Here is an 18,090-nt window from a genome sequence, read left to right on the forward strand (position 1 = left end):
ATCGGGTAAGAAATTTTCTTTTAAAGGTGGCTTTCCAACCCAAAGCATGGATTTTTATAAGATTCTGAGTTTTGACTCTTAATAAATTTCATTGATGTTTTCTGCTAACTAATTTCAATTTCATAAAAACATGAAAAAAAAAAAAAAAAAAAGAATTGTAAGAGGGGAATTTTGAAAAATGTTATAAAAGAAAATATTAACTCGAGATGGTACATAAATCCACGTATTCAAAGTGGGATGAACCATGAATATCAATGACAAACTCCTGCATGAATTCAATCCATAGTCATGAAGAAGGGAACTACAAATATATATATATATATATATATATTTATTTATTTATTTATTTATTTATTTATTTAAATCCTGCTGTTACCTACCACCCTCACTTCACTTTCTCCCCCATTTTTCTTTCATTTTATCCCTTTCTCCTTTCCTTCAAACTTGATGTTGGGATGTAACAGAACTTTACACATTAAAACAACCTACTGCAATTAATGATGCAGTTCATAGTTAAAAGTAATATTTCAGAACCTGAAAGGAGTAATAAAAAATAAGTTTTTCCAATGTAATAATCATAAACGCATATTCTATCTGTACGCTACAATATTGTGAAAGCCCAAACGGCCATAACGTCTTTCTATGAACAGGACCTCTATAGAACTAGAAGAAACATAAAACAATTTGGGTCCAAAAGAACATGTCTTCCCTGTATAGGATTTAGCTGTATGCATTGCTGCCAACAGTCAGCCATAGTATCATTACCATTGAGAAATCAGCACGATGAGCTCCTTCGGTGCATCCATGCCATGTAACATTTATGGTTACTTCCTTTCCTTCAGTATGCCACCTTATTTTGGGAGAAACCAAAAAACAAAAGCCAAAAAAATAATAAAAGGAAGGAAAAAAGAGCAAGGAACCCTTCTTTGATCATCTGATTCGCCCTCCTTTGTAAACAAAACCTCTTTTAGTACAAAAGTGTTCCTCCCATAGGGCCATTGCTCCTAACAAAATCTCTTCATTTCACTTCAAAACTTTTTTTACTTCTTTCAAAATTACTTTTCAAGTCTCACTGTCGTCATAATCAAATAGTTGATTGTAACCAAGGTCACATCATCATGCATAAATGGTCGGCAAAGCCACACTAGGCTTGTAGAGCATCCCAGAAAAGCAAATAATGAGATGATCTCCAGGTAAAAAGCTAATTTGCAGCTTCAAAGAAAAGAACCTGAGGTTGTAAATGCCCTCTTTCACACATGGTAAGAACATCATCCCAGCCACCAATTACCTAGACGAGTTAAATTCGATCATGAAAACCATATAAAGGTTTACCAGAAATCAAAAATTGCAACTAGGTTAAAGTTACCTTGACATTTTTGTCGTCGTACATGATCCAGCATTCATTCTCATGACTGTAGGCAAAGCAGTGATAATGTTGCCCGTAATAACACACCTATCAAAAGTAACAATAATCAAAACCAAAAATGATGAGGTAAACAAGGAGTTACTCAACAAGTTATAAATAATTGATTTGCCACTAAAATATATGTAAAGCTAACACAGAATCACCAGCAGCATGTTGGGCATAGCTCAAGGAAGGGATAGAAATAGTTAGGATAAATTCAGTTTCGAGCGTTCAATTCCGATGCCTCGATGTGTATATTGTCCACTGGTGGGTCTGTGTACCTCATGGGTAGTTTAATCTTTATATATATATATATATATCTATATATATATATATATATATATCTATATATATATATATAAGGCAATGTTCTGCAACCAAAACTTTTTCCTATATGGGTTAGAAGAGAGATCATCCTCACAAAAAATCAGCCCATTCCGAAACTTCTAACTTCAGTTTACAAGTTGAAGAATCGTGGACGGTCAATTTTTACAGTTAATTTGTAATGAGATGATTTTTTTGTGAGATCATCCTCATATAAAATAACAGGGTGTTCAATAATAAGATGAGAAGTCCTCACGGCGGTTTCTTGGAAATCTTGGGATTTTCGTATCTTTGGTCAAAACAAAACATAGAGTTTGCGGGGATTACTTTTGATGACTTTCTTTTTAGATGGAACTCTTTATGTAATCATTGACGTCTTAGCATTCCTTTATTTTATTGCTCTTTGAGAGGCCTCCTCGGCCTCCTTGTACTTTATTCTCCCTTTATCAATATATTATACTTATCAAAAAAAAAAAAAATAAGCCCATTCTGAAACTTCTAACCCCAGTTTTCAAGTTGAAGAATTGAAGGATCATCAATTTTTACCTTTAATTTATAAACGACTTTTGATGGGGTTAGATGTTTCAGAGTGGGCTGATTTTTTGTGAGGATGATCATCCTCACTAAAATCAGCCCATTCCAAAACTTCTAGCCCATATAGGACAAAACACGTTGGCTATCCCGCTGACTACGTTATTAGCTCTTGAACCCAACCCTATATAAATTATCAGCCCAGGAAATGTACAAGTGACATTTCAGGGTAAACAGATTAAGGCCTGTAAATCCACTACTTTTCATTTCTATGTCCTTTATTAGACTTTGTTTCTACTTGGTGTCTTGATGGTGTTTCAAATTTCAGAATCTTCAATAAAAGGAAGTGGGGCCTCAACCACAGAGGGTAACTATTTGATATGGTTGAACTCAAATAGGTGAAGTCTTGTGAGTGTCCTCTTTGAATGGAGAAATATTCAAACAATACAAATGAGTTGTGGATGTTTTCATCATGTGTGTTCTAGATCTTGTATATCAGTGTGTTTTTCTAATGTTTTGGTCCTTTTGGCAATATGTTTCCAAACTTCTCTAAATTGACAAATTTCTACATAACTTCTACAGAAACTAACTTCCTCAAATTAATTCCAAAGTTTTACAGTGAAGTTTTGGGTAATGGAAGCATCTTGAGAGAAAATAGAGAAATTAAAAAGAGACATCATAAATCAAATAGGCCAGACCATTCTATCCAAATACATATGGACGAGTAGTAGTATCGGGATACTGATATTCTCTTTACTTCAAACAAAATCCATATGCTAACCATGGAGAAGTGACAACTTAGCTAAATGGTAAGACGTGTGGAGTGTTGTCACCACGTCCTAGGTTTACCCCCTTGCACCCAACTTCATACGCTAACCACTACCCCTATACCTATCAAAATAATAATACTAATAATCCTTTTCATGAACAGCCTATGCAGTAAAATGTAAGTCCTAGTTATGGGTACCATTGAGGCTAAGGTAGGTTCAAGGGGGTTTGAATGTAAGATGCGGGAACGACACTCCTCATGTCTTACAAACTTGACTAGGTTGGCTCTTCAGAAATGAATCAATTATCATAATGAATTTCCAAGAACTTACCAAGAGGAATCACCAAGAAGAAAAACAATTTTAAATTGTAAGAAATTTTTTTTTATCAACAAGAGTAAAAATATTATTAAATCATAGAACTCAAATAACGATCAGTTTTGAGCTATGAATATTCAAGCACAAGAGCTTCTCTTACAGGCTTCCCATCTGGAAATTGAGCCAGTGAAGATTGCCAAACAAATTGACAGAACAAAATCAATATTTGTTAATCTCAGCAAACAAAGAAACCTAAGATCAATATCGGAGTGAAAAGCTAGTACTTCTTGTGAGGTTGAGGGTTATTTTACCACTGAAACCAGGCAATGCTTTTTCCCTGGATCTAGACCACGATATAGAACACCAATGTCTAACTCAGTGGTTAGGGCTGCCAATGTTGCTAATATGTCATCTGTACTCTCACAGGTATTCTGCCAACCCAGAACTGCAATATGCAAGCAAGGTATAATTAGAGATTTCTAACAAAGGAAGCACCACTTCGACCACGTAGAAGAATATAGTCTCCTCAACAACTACATATACTTACCTGTTGTGAACACATGTGGCGGAGTTGAAAGAAAATGATGAATATGGTTGAGTTTGCCACAGCCGCCTGCTTCTTGATCACAAGCTAACTGGTAATTCATCTCTACAAGATTCAACAGCTCGCCAAAAGAGCTATCAGGACACATAACCTGAGAGGAAAGGAATTAGTTATGAATAGACTTATGAGCGAACTTAAATTTCAACTTCATCTTAGGAAACAGTGGGAGGTTATGGAAACACAACAATTTTTTAGAATACATGCCTTCATTGTTCTAAGTGCACTGGCATTGATGTTGTGAAAAAACGATGTGTACTTTAGATGTCTGGACTCAACACCACAGGTGAAGCAATTCATCCGTTCAAAGATGTCCATTCCAAAATGAGTGTGTACGAGACAAGCACTTTGTGCACAATCCCACGAGCCCAAGCAATTACTTTCTTCTGATTCAGTATCAGAAATAGACAAGCTAGAAGTAAATGACCGATGAAGGCAGTCAAAGATGACTACCAATACTTCAGAAGCATCATTCATTTGTGCCTGAAATTAGCACAAAGGGCATCAGATCTATTTCAAGAAAAGAAAACAAAATTGCTTGACCATCCCCATGTCTGAATTAGTGTTTAAGCATAGGTTGAAGATAGTATTCCATGCAACAATTGGATAGAAAATTTTAACTCTAAATAGAAATCAGAAAGAAGGAATACCACTGGTTTTGGGAATTTACCTCCCGGAAGAAATTACTATCAGGATACAAGTTGCTTAAAGCAATCCTAAGACGAGTAGGCGCAACAGCCTCCCTGCGTGTGTCTATAGATGCCATGCTCAGGGCAGAAAAAATATCATATAATGCACAGATTACACAAGGATCCCCAATGTGCACATGAGTTGATGTTGACCTTCTCAGGAACTCATCTCGAAAACGTCGTAAATGCCATAAAGACTGCATTTTCTCATGAAAAAGTAAACCACTCAGGCTATAGAAAAAATGAAGTAATTCATTATATATAGCAGAATTGCACTCTCAGAACATTATGGAATGCCAACCTGTATGATCACATTCAAAAAACAATTGTATTCACCAACTTCATTTCGCAGCCCCGTCCCAAGCATATCCGTTCCATTCATTTTTTGGACCATGACTTGATTTGATGCATCCCCAAGACTGCCTGTCTTTGGAAGTATATTTGGAAGGACTCTTGGCCCCGTAACCTTGGGCAAATTTTTCCGAGCTTCAAATGTGTCTTCAAATAAAGCAACATAAATCAAGAGTCAGGATATTGCCAATATAACATAATGATTCCATGGACAGGGAAATAACAATGTAAGGATGCTCTTGGTAGATCCATGATTGCACCATGAGGCCACAAAGCAGCACCAATGGTTACTAAATGTTCACCTTGGTTGGGACACTACCCTTGTATATAGAAAGAAGAATAAATGAGAGATTGTATCCTTTTTATTGATAAAAGAGCATATAAATTAATGAGAATGGCGAAAATAAAGTGTAAAACATCACTTCCAATTACATGTTAAAACTTTCAAGAATATTATCAGGTGATATTAAATGTCCTTGAAATATTTTGTCAAACCCGAATTCTTGTTTCACTAGGTATTAAAAAGTGCTAATGAGAAACAATTTTTTTATTTTTTTTATTTTTATATATATATAAATCTTAATAGTGAAGAAAAGGAGAAGAGGAAGCTGAGATAGCCCCCAAACAACAAAACAAGAAAAACCAACAAAAAAAAAAAAGAAAGGAAAAAAATACACGACTAGCAGGGGGATACAAGTCACAAAAGGTTTCCCAATTAAAAACAAAATCTTGGAAGCACACTCCCACAAAATCTTTACTTATATTTGACCAAAAAAAAAAAAAAACCCCAAAATCTCTAAAACCACCGTGTGAGACGAGCTCTCCTTGCTATGGAATACCTTATTGTTGCACTCTCTCCAGAGACTACAAGCAATAGCAGAAGGAAGGATAGCCCAAAGATACCTCTTTCTAAAAGAGAAGATATTTAAACTCCAGCCCTCTAAAAGTGCAAAGAAAGATAAAGGAAGAACTCAATCCACCTGGAAACGAGATAAGAAGAACATCCAAATAACACAGGGAGAAGGAACAATGAATAAAAATGTGGTTGGACTCCCCATCCCTCGAACAAAGAAGGCAAAATGTTGGAATAATCCACCCCCGACTAATCAAATTATCCAAGGCGAGAATTCTACTAAAAAAGACAAGCCATAAAAATAAAAACACCTTGAGCGGACCAAATGATAGATGGAGAGAAAGATACCTTACACAACGGAAGCAAGCAATAATAGAAAGACTTGACAGAGAACTACTTATCCTTAGCCTTGAACCATTCCCTTCTGTCCTGCTCATTCTCTCTGAATTTGATCAAATTAAGGAGATCAAGAAGAGAAGTAACCTCCGTCAATTCTCAATCATTGAAATTCCTCCTAAATCCCAGATCCCAAGAACCCGTGTTGTCGTCTTGAATCAGACACTACTTTACTAAGTTGTTTTTTTTTTTTTTTTTCAAAAAATAAGCGTACAAGGATGGAAATTGAGTAGACAGAGATGAAGTTCCACACCCAAAATCCTCCCAAAATCTAATCTTATCCCCCAACCCAACTTTGAATCTAATCTCCCTATCAAACTTATCAACAACCTTCAGTATACCTCTCCACACACTACACCCGTAAGTTCCTCTAGTCTCATCACTATACCAACCAAACCTCTTCTCTCCATATTTAGCTTGAACCACCCTCCTCCACAAGTTGTCTCTTTCTTCCCCGAATCTCCAAAGCCACTTGCCCAGGAGAGCTTTATTTGTTAATCTTAATGCTCTATTCCCCAAGCCTCCATTTTTCTTTTGAGTGAAAACTATTTTCCAATTCACCAAATGATACTTTCTACCACCATTATTATCATTCCACAAAAAATTATTCATGAGTCTTTCAATCTTAACTTCCACCAATTTAAGCAACGAAAACAAGGATAGGAAGTAAATTGGAATACTCATTAAAATACTTTTATCAACATAACATTACGCTCTTTAGAGAGATATTTTACCTTCCAAGTACTCAATTTTTTTCCATCTTCTCGCTAACTCCCTCCCAGATGTTTTTACTACAATACGGAACCCCTAAAGATAAACCTAAATAGAAAAAAGGGAGCATATCACTACTACATCCCAAAGTAACTACTAAAATTGGAAGGTTCGACACTTCACCAACCCCAAACAACTTGCTTTTCTGCAAATTGACATATAAGCCTGAAATTGCTTCAAAGCAGCATAATAAAACCCGAAGAACTCTCACTTGTTCTCTAGAACGATCCAAGAACACTAAGGTGTCATCTGTGAATTGCAGGTACGAAATCAAGGGGCCATCAATGTTCACTCTAAAACTGGATAACCTCCCTATCTTAACTCCCCTCTTGAACAATTTCCCCAAGGCCTCTGTCACTATAAAAAATACAAATTGGGATAACGGATCACCCTGTCTCAATCCCCTAGACGTCCTAAAATACCCTGTCGGACTACCATTGACTAAGATAGAAAAAAAAACCGAAGCTACACACTTCATAACTCACCCAATCCACTTAGAACCAAATCACATTCTACCCAACATATACTCCAAAAAATCCCAACTCACATGATCATAAACCTTTGCATATTGATTTTTCCTATTAGCTCCACCTTCTTATCTTTAATCTTAAAATCTAGACATTCATTAGCCATTAAAACACCATCCAGAATTTGTCTTCTCCTAAGGAATGCACCTTGTTCAGGGCCAATTAATTTCTTCAAAACTTCTTTCAATTTGTTTGCCAACACCTTGGAGATTATCTATCTTGTACACCAATCCCACTAAACTAATAGGCCTAAAATCACTCAAGTCAACCGCCCCCACTCTTTTGAGGATCAAAGCCACAAAGGTACTAATGAGAAACAATTTAAGACTCATAGCTTTTATGCTTGAAAGTACTTTGTACTAAGATACTTAAAGACATAAAGCTGCCTTTAAATGTTCAACAGTAGGAAACCACCTGACCTTGGGAATATCTAAAGCCCTTAAAAATAGCTAAGACAAATTAGTTTGGTTGCAAGACATCTAAATGCTAAGATATCCAGATACTTTAAAATCACTATACCAATTGGAGAATAAAAAAGTCAAGGTGAGGGATCTTGGATCCAATGTTTTACAATCCACACGAAGGGAGCAGTCCAGTCAGCTCAATGACAATATCATAGATCGATAAAGAATAATACATTTGTAGCCCATGGCAGGCATAAATTCATTCCTCGCTCAAGTAATATTGAGCTCAATGTAGATACAGAGCTTGAGAGAAAAGGGAAACAATCTCCCCTAATCTAGACACAAGATCTTCAAATCTAAGGCCTTTGCACTCAGGGAAAGAAGCTTCCCAATAAAAAAGAGCTTCCACAGCAACAAGGATAGCCCCCAAGCAACTCCGTATCCCTGAAAATCCTCCTAGTTCTCTCCTTTCAAATGGTCCAACAAAACACGAAGGGAATCAACCTCCATTGTGCTCTTCCCATCCGGTTAAAGGCTCTAATTGTGTCTAATAGTGATTCCAGAAATATCCAGAACACCCCCAATAACTGGTCTGCAAATCTGACATCATAGGGTTCTTGAGAAGCTATAGTATACCAGTGGAAAATATAATGGATCCGACTCATTTTTGTTCTTTCATGGAAAACACCTATCAGGAATGATCATATGCTAAAAATATTATTCATTATGGGAAATTAAAAAGGCACTTTGCAAGATAACCATTCACCCAACACTACCCAAGCCCAGACAAGGAGTTTTTTCTCACTGAAGATATTTGTTGAAGAATGATTTGACTGATGACACAAGTGCTCCACACCCTCCTATGCCACTATTTTGTGACACAAGACTTTTAAAAGAACGCATTAACTTGGGGGTCTGATACTACCTATAGACCCTGAAGACTTGCAAAATTTGAAAGGAAAGGGATCTTTGCCCACCCACAAAAAAAAAAAAAAAAATTGTATATGCTTGGCATTGAAGTTCCATAAACTTGCCTATTCATTGGTTGAAGATGGCAAATACAGTCAAACACTGTATATTGGAAGCTCTTTCCATTTCCTCCTTTTCCTTCCATATTTATATAATGTATCTTCTTTTTCTTTTTTTAAGTTTGTTAAGGTGATGTAGCATTCTCTAGCAATACAAAACGATAATTGTTATTTGATTTTTAGGAGCTATGATGACAGAAGAGATTTCTTTTGAGACGAATGGAATAAACTGAGACAAACATATCTGGTTGTGTGACCTTGGCCAGCTGACAATTCAAGTTCAATCACAAAAATAACCCCAGGAAAATTACATAAAAATCTCAAGCTAAAGAGCAGATAAATGTGGCATAAGGGGGAAGGGATTAAGATAAGATGATTCATAGAATTACCAAGGCTTTGGCGTACGGCTTTTTCAAGGTCAGCTTGGAACCTTTCCTCATCAACTTCCTCTGCATGCAGTTGCCTCAGTGTCTTTATTCCACTGTCTCCTGAATACGAATCAACTAATTAAAACGATGATCATGTTAGTTTCATGATCCAAAAGCAATACCAACCCTAAGGGACCAAATAAACAAAATACATTATGCAAAGAAGCATATCTTCAAACACCAAGGCGTGAAGCAAGGCAAACATCAATTAAGTACCAACGAAAAATCAAAACTAAAAAAGAGTTCATACATTTCAATTTCTTTTTCTTTTCTTTTCTTTCTTTTCATGAGTTGCACAATACCCATGTTATGCACACAAATCAAAATTATCCGGCCTAGCACCTCTTAACACTGGTTCTGGGCCCAAGAACAGATTTTCTATTCTATGTGTCATACAGCAACACCTGTTTCAAGTCTCAATAGCAAAGAACATTTGTAGTAACGTATTCCATAAGAAGATTAAAATTCAATGTGGAAACACTTTTTTCTTTGTCAGGCGAGTGGATTAGTGGTTTAGTAATTAGTGGGTAAAGGCGAGTTTTGAACCAAGGTTGTGGCATTGGCATCAACACTCACAGATCTCACCAACTTAGCAAGCTGACACCTTAGTTTTAATGGAGAAACATGATTAGGATTTGGGAGGATCATAAAAAATATTATCAAAGCTTTGAGTAAAGCAAATAACATAATACCTAAGGAGTTAATTTGGTGGATACTGGGAAAGAAAGGAGTCCAAAATGGACATATTAACATCAGTAATGACATACATGAAGTTGTAGTAAATAATGTAAGGACGATGGTGATGAATAAATCAGTTCCCAGTTACAGTTAATTTACATTAGAGATCAGCCCTAGTTCTAGCTATAAAGGAAATAACTGCTCGTACTTGCTCTAGCTATAAAGAAAATAACTGCTCATATTTAAGAGAAGCTCCCTTAGTGTATGTCATCTGCAGATAACATAGTCTCAGCTGTGAGAATATGAACACAGGAGGGTTGGTCCAACTCCAAGAGCTTCAAAATAAGTGCACACAACAAATGCACGTACTGACGTACACAAACCAAAGCCTAAGATAACTCGTTCACAAGTGGTTCATAAACACCATAGCATTTTTACAACTAGCTTGAAAATTCTTTCAGCAGTACCAGCTTGGTTCATGGCTTTGCCAGGATTTAAACATTCTAGCAATGTAACGCAAAGGATAAGTAATAAGTAGCTGAATAAGCTCCGTTAAGGGTTTAAAGCAATAGAAACAAAAAGAGAGCGAATAAATTAGAGAGTACAAAAATATGGGCACACTTACTGCTGCCACCATGCAGAGTCTCCTGGTCCCTTGCATTAGCTTGCTCTTTGTTGCCAACCTGAATAGGCAATTTCCTAACTGAATGGTTTTCTAGTTCAGAAGGCAAGGGTCGAGGAATTCCTTCAAGCAATTTGATAGAGCTGTTTGGCCGCTTGCCTTGCCTTCCTGTCCATCGGTCAGAAGGTAAAACACCATCTTCTGGAGTTCCTTGGTTAGCAAAGCCTGCATAAGATAAATATGATTCAGGAAAAAACTTTCACATAAATATCAACACAATATCCATCTAAAATATGTTGATTTGTGAAAAATGTGTTAACCTTGCTTGACTTTGCCTATAGAGTGATTATTTGTTCCTTTAATCTTTTGGGTACCAGAGTTGGTTGAGGATTTGCTGGGCACTACAGTTCCCTCGGCACTCTTTACAGGTGTGCCTACTAAATCTTTGGAGAAACCACTTTTCCTTAACAATGGATCCACGTAAGTGTAAGGTTCATAAGGCTTCTCATGGTAACCAAAGGAGACATTGTCAGCTTCTAAACTTAGCATCGTGCCATGTCTCAACTGCTCACGTAAAGATGGAAGATCGTCTCCATGCTTGAAGTTAACAACAGACATTCCCTCTGCCATATTCTCCATAATAGTTCCACTAATAGCCTTTTTATGCTGCTCGGCGAGGTGCTTCTGTTTGGCCTCGTTCTCAATTCGCCTTTGATACTCCAAAGTTTCTTCCAACTTTCTTTCCTCTGCTTCAAGCTCAATGTTACGTCTGAATTCCTCCTCTCTTTGTTTAATAATATCTTCATCACTTGCAATACCTACAACCTTGAAATCTGGATCAGATGCAACAGGAAACTGAATGCTGCACAATACACAAGTAAATCAAATAAGGACCATCTCTAGTAAACAAGAACATAAAAGAGAGCTTTATGGAGAGATTGAGAGCGAGAGAAAGACGTACGCCTGTTCTTCAGTTTCCTGATAGAGAAGAGGATGCTCAATACTGCCAGTAGCCTGCAAAACTATAAAAAACATTAGCCCAACAATGGAAGTTGGTTGTATATGAGAAAAATAATGGTCCTCGTAAAAGAAACAAAAAAAAAAAAAAAAACCCAGACCCAACATCACTAAAACCTTTAAGTCCTTTGTTTTTCTGAAATCCTTGATCTTTTTCTTGTCCTTTGTCTTCTCTTGCAACTGCTTTGAATGATCACCTCCTTTATTTATACCCTTTTCGGCATCGCGTGCAAGTTCTGCTAAGAATGCTTCTCTTGCAGCATCGGATTTTTCCGTGGCATCTCTGTCAACAAGATCTTCCAAGTGTGCCTGAAATGGGAGGATTAACACCAAGAACATGTAAATTTACATCCCAATAAAGGTTTGCAGTGTGGACTAATATGATGTAGTAAAAAAAATCAGTACAGACCCTCATGAATGACTTAACAAGAGGCAACACAATTGCCCGGTAATCATGGGAAGAAAAGGGCCCAAGCTTAAGCTCCAACTGCTGCATTCCAGTGACATTTCTCATGATCCTCGCATCAATTTTGCTGAGCTGTAAGACAAAACACAGTAAGAAAAAATGGAACCAACCCAAGTCTTGACTTTTTGTTTTAAATACAACCAGAAACAAAGCCCACCTCTACAGATAACTGTTCCTTCTGTCTCTGGATTGCTACTTCTATACAAGTGTCTGCTTGATGATGACGGTAGTGCATCCCCCAATCACCATCTTCGCCATTTTCCAAGTCACGTAAACGAGAAGTGACACCAAATAAAGTTTCCTCATATCCAAATTGTGTAACATTCAATGATTGGGCCTCTTTAAGAACATCTGATATGGTATCCTTCTCAAGCCGACTATTAATTAACGGCACATCGTTATCCCTCTCGACGAGCTCTTCTTGCCGTTTCCGAAGAACATCCCCGTAACTTCGAGAGACGAATTTTGTGAGATTTTTCCTTTTATTAAGTTCTTCAAGACAAAGACTCTCCACCGCCTGCAAAGCTTCCTCATGGCTCAAATGCTCACACTTCCTCTCGCACAAACTCTGTAAGAGGCAAAATTCCTTCTCAAGCATCTGGAGAATTTCCATTGCACGGTGTGTTTTCTCTTCCCGCAGACGTGTCCATGACGCCAGTTGTTCCCCACTCGAAGGACCGGTAAATATCCAAGATAATAGAGCTTCACAATCAGGTGCTATATCTTCACAATCACTAACAATAACAGATGTTGCAGCATCTGTGGAGCTACTCTTCTCAGAGTATCTTCCAGGAATAACTTCACCATGCAATAAACACTCATCCAAAAGGAGAAATGATGAATCACCCGTTAGAATTATCCTCTCTTTAATTTCAAAATCTTGATTCCCACTTTGGGTCTCATCCGTAGTGCTATTTTTCTCAGGATATCTGCCTAACCCACAAGAATGAGAAAGCTCCTGCAAGAATTTGAGGACTTTTCTAAGTTGTGAAGCTCCCAAGAAGCAAATGCAGAGAGGTGTTTGGTCCAAACCATGGTTCAGAAGCCATGTACCGGGAGCAAGAACTTGGAGCTCATCCATCGTATACTGTAACACCTTGTTTAACTGGCTGGCAGCGAGGTATTTATGTCTCAGAAGCAATTGAAAAATTCCATGGATTCTCTCAAGGAGTTTCGCACGCTCGGAATCATCGGATAGCGGCCAATTCTGTGCAAGGGAATATTCCATTAATTCAAAGTTTGAATTTTCGTCATTATTTCTACTTTCCTCAAGACTTCCATTGCAAATCTCCTCCACCTTGGACTCTTCATCAGATGGTCGCACCTTCACCTCACCGGGGGAAGAATCCCAAGTATCTTTAGAACACCAAGTGTTACTAAGGCAGTCCTCCTTACTCTCCGAACCATCAATAAGCATGGGAGAGTGGCATTTCGACCGATCTTCAAGCATTTTTACCGCAGCGGACGCATCCACTGGTTTCCACAAACCATTGAGAAGCATCTCAACCCAATCATTATCTACTTCTTGAGGCAAGACCAATTGCAAATTCGGAGGGAGATTCCCCATATGTTCCCTGACAACATGATGCATATGTGATTCACTATCCGTAAATTTCTCATTGCAGCGACAGCACACCCAGAATCTCCACGTCTTATTGGCCTCGGCAAATGATAGAGCTTCCAATAAAACCTCCATCGCGAAACCATCCTTAGCTGAACTAAAGTGAGCCCTCAGATCATGAACACTCACTTCAAGCAAATTTTGCTTCTTTTCAAGACTCATAGAATTCCAATACGATCGAACCCTATCCATCCTCTCCGCAGAAGATGCTATCTTTCTTAAATGGGCATATTTACGACGCTCACCCAATCGGTGGCCCCCCGATGACGACTCAGACCCCCTATCCTCGTCATTCTGTGACTGAGGTGAATCAGATTTCTGCTGCAACAGCCTTGCAGCAGCAACCCTAACCTCGATCTCTTTTCTTCTCTCTTCGGGTGTCTTCGTCGCCTTCTTGATCTCATTAGGCCGCTTCGCTTGGACAAGCCTAACTTCCATGGGATCTTCTGATATTCGTCGCATTGGTATCAATCGAAACTTCTCCTCACCAGTCCCAGTCCCAAGATTCTTCATCCAAGTCGAAATCGATGCAATATTTGATTTCTGAATAAGGGAACGAAGCTCTTGCTGAACATGTGTAATCCTTACTTCAGGTGTAGACAACTTTAGCTGACTTTCATCCTGCAAGCTCTCCTTCGCTGGGTCAATCGGGTTCAAAACCGAGAGTGCCCGCTCGCACTCTTGCACAACCTCCTCGTACCCCTTGTTATCAGTCGAGGATTCATATAATAGATTCGCGTAAAAGTGAGAGAACTCGATCGAGTTCGGAGACAACGAGACTGCTCTTCTAGCAGACTCGATTGCGTTCTTAACGTGTCTTTGTTTCACATTAGGGTCTTCAATTAAAGAAGCAACCTTAACAAAGATAGTACCTTGGACACGGTGGAGAAGCGCGGAGTTCTCATGGCGGATACACGACTCCTTCATGAGTCTTAGGGCTTTATTGTGGTTTCCTCTTCGTAGAGAAGTTAGGGCACGCTCGCATTCCACCTTGATCGAAGAAGAAACAGAAGAGTCCGATTGGATTGCAGATGTAGCTTCGATCGTACTCTGTTCTTGATGGAGATCATTAGAAGGACCAAGATTCTGAGACCTCTCATCTTCATTTGAGCCGAAATCATTGGTAACGTCGATAGGGATCGCCTCAGTAGCAGAAGAAGAAGGAGGGGAGGGAGGAGGAGGAGGAGGAAGTGAAGGTTTGGAGCGAGTTTGAGGGTTTCGCTTCTTGTGCCCCATCAATGATCGATGAACAAGAGAACAGTTTGATTCTAATTGAGTTCTCTCTGCATGATTAACATAGAGAGATAGATTGAAATCGAGACTTACTTCTTCGATTGAATAAAGAAAGAGACAGATTGCGGAGACACAGAATGAGATATGAAGAAATGTGATGGTGAAGAAGTCTTGGTTTTTGCTTCAATGGCGATCGATTGATCGATCTTTCTCTCTCTCTCTCACCTACCAAAGGTTAGAGGGTGAGATTGAGATTGTTATGTTTAAGCTTTTGGGGATGAAGAAGGAGGAGATACAGAATTACGAAATCGACCAAACCAACCCACTTTTTCCTCTCTCTCTCTCTCTCACTCCTTCTCGGTCTCGCGGTTTGGGGGGCTTAACAAATGCAGTAAAATAGAGTTTTTAATGGAACTAAGGAAACAAAATTTGATTAAAAAAATAATTATTAAAGAAAAATGCTGAATTAACATTTAAAATTGACATCGATTCTCACCTTGCTGACGTGGATTATATACTAAATCATACGTACTATTCATCGAGACACGAGAGAAAAGCATCTATGCTATGTGCACACTTCCACATCAGCAATGTGAGAATCGATGTCAATTTTAATGTTAGTCCAGCACGATTCTTAATTGAATGTTAATAACTATTTACATTAGGGTTAACTTCAACATAGCCCTCCATGTTCTAAGTAAATATTCGATATATCCCTTCTGTTTTCACTGATGACATGCTCCCTTGACTTCAATCTACTTTAATAGACCATTGAAAATGACTTAAGTGCCCTCATTTTAAATTTTTAACCTATATCTTTAACCTTTTAACAAGATAGGATTTTTGAAAAAATAGAAAATAATAAAAAAATTTGTCGAAAAATTTATGATTTTTCACAAAGGGTTAAGACTAAGTTGAAAATGATGGACTGTAGAGGTTGAAGAATTTGAAAATAATTGGTTTTACGAAGAAAAAATATATATATCAAATAGGATATTTGGATAAAGAAAAAATAAATAAATAACTAGCTAAACAAATTTAGGATTTTATATAAAAGTTAATGCCAAGTAGAAAATGATAGATTGAAGATGATATTAAAAAGATAATGATAGAGTCAGGATCCCTTGACTCCTAAGAATGATCATGAAAAAAATACATAATCCCAATCCTTTAAATGCAAAACTCACTGGTTGAGATTTATTCTCAGGATAAGAATCTCCGAGATTTGTGTTATCAAGATATTTATAAATCTAAACCATTAGATTTTGTGCTTAAAAGGTTAAAATCATGTGTTTTTTCATGAGTCATTCTTAGGAGTCAACGGATCCCAACCCATAATATTAATAATAATGTACCATCGAGGTTGAAGACCAAGATGACTAATTTTCAAGAGAAAAATGAAGGATTTTTTTTTTTTAATGAGTTGACAATGAAAGTATTTGGTTATTAACTTATTCAAGAAGATTGAGGTCAAAGTGGGATTGTCATCAGTTTGAAAACAATGTATTTAAAATATTCACAATGTGGAGTAAGGGGTGGCAATGAGTCATGTCATGTTGAATTAAGGGTATTCTTGAAATTTACCCAACCCAAACCCGACCCATGTAATAATCGTGTCAAAAACATAAATCCGAATTTATTAAATTGGTAACTTGACTTGACCCATATAACTCACTCAGTAAAATCCTAATCTAAAGTGGAAAAAATAAGTTCAACTTCACCGTCAAAAAAGTGTTCTAATGTTCTTAAAATTTTGTCAATCACATTCATGGGGCATCAGATCATATTTTTGGATGTCACAAGATATTGTAATTAGGAAAATTTCTTTACTAACTAAACAAAGTGTTTTTCTTTTCCAAATTGAAAGCTTAACCGTTAATTATTTAAAAAATATCTTAAAACACCTTCAATAATTTATAAATTTTGAAGAAAAAAAAATATCATGTAAAAGTTCTATGAATTTTTAGTAAAAAAGAATGGATAATTATAAAAACCTTTTATATAATAGTTGATATTTGAGATACCTCATGATTTAAAATGACATGTTAATGACACAATAATTAAACGTGTCAAAAAGGGTTAAGGGGGGTAACATTCCTAGATACACCCCGTTTAATTATTGTGTTAGATAAGTCGACATTATTATAAAATCCAATTAAGCTTGACTCAAACCCACTAATTTTGTGTTGTGTTAGTTGATCATGTTAAGATTGCCAACCCTAATGTGGAGGGATATGTCTAAATCACCCTCATTGGGAAAATGTTTTTTTTTCCATGTACTATAGGGTGTAGAGTTTCTCATACACGTTGAATGCATGGCAAATAAAGACTTTGTAATTGTTGGAAAATCGCTACTAGTTCCTAAGAAAAAGTGAGAGAAGAAGATTGAGATTACTTTCAAATTTTCAGATTTAATGTAATGAAAGACAATACTTATCTAAGGTAATGGATTGCTACAACAACCCACACTCCAAAGGGATACTCCAATGGGAACGTCACGAAGAACTTGACGAAGTAGAGTAATTCACAAGCAATAATAATTAATTAGAATGGTGGTTAATCGATTAGATTTTGGTGAAAAATCGAGAGAAAATGCTATGAAAAGTAAGTGCTTAGAGACGATAAGTCATTGGGAATAGATTTAGAGGAGATGTGGTTGTCCAAATAGTCACCAAACCCCAAGTTCATGTCTCTTTGTAACATTAGTTTGGAAGAGATAGGAACAGAGAAGGTATTGAAGGGAAACCAACTAATTATTTCCAATGGACTAAAATCAATTACTGTGGTTGAATTAAAATTAAATAAATAAATAAATAGAAATGTAAGTAATTAAGGCCCAAGCCCGAACTCAGTCCACTACATGTGTCACACATGCTAAAGGATTTTTTGGAGTTTGGGCCCAATCCCACAAGAAACTTTGGATTCCCAAATGACCCCCCACATGAGCATGCAAAATCACTCACAATCCCTCTTACCCTTTTAAGTCTATAAACAACATCAATATAAGAGTTGGTTCTCAATTATTATATATTTTTTCAATGTGGGACTTAAAAATAAAAA

General features: G+C 37.1%; 1 protein-coding gene across 2 annotated transcripts; it reads right to left on the reverse strand.

Moving 5' to 3' along the window:
* Positions 1-541: 541 nt before the first annotated feature.
* On the reverse strand, positions 542-15,415 carry LOC147398998 (uncharacterized). 2 transcript variants are annotated; one of them, XM_086448369.1, is made up of 14 exons: positions 12,334-15,415; positions 12,120-12,248; positions 11,828-12,019; positions 11,655-11,707; positions 11,014-11,555; positions 10,697-10,918; positions 9,355-9,468; positions 4,937-5,133; positions 4,617-4,832; positions 4,154-4,429; positions 3,893-4,040; positions 3,657-3,790; positions 1,367-1,453; positions 542-1,288 (listed from the first exon to the last, which is right to left on the reverse strand). In XM_086448369.1, exons 1-14 carry the CDS (start codon positions 15,031-15,033, stop codon positions 1,202-1,204), a joined length of 5,097 nt encoding a protein of 1,698 aa, XP_086304495.1. In that variant the 5' UTR covers positions 15,034-15,415; the 3' UTR covers positions 542-1,201. The 2 variants fall into 2 exon arrangements, with proteins under 2 accessions (XP_086304495.1, XP_086304496.1); XM_086448370.1 differs by having other exon boundaries at positions 9,355-9,453; positions 12,334-15,414.
* Positions 15,416-18,090: the final 2,675 nt, after the last annotated feature.

The sequence above is a fragment of the Akebia trifoliata genome, chromosome 7 (assembly GCF_017979445.1).
Source record: "Akebia trifoliata isolate Shusen 1 chromosome 7, ASM1797944v1, whole genome shotgun sequence".
NCBI classification, from domain to species: Eukaryota; Viridiplantae; Streptophyta; class Magnoliopsida; order Ranunculales; family Lardizabalaceae; genus Akebia; species Akebia trifoliata.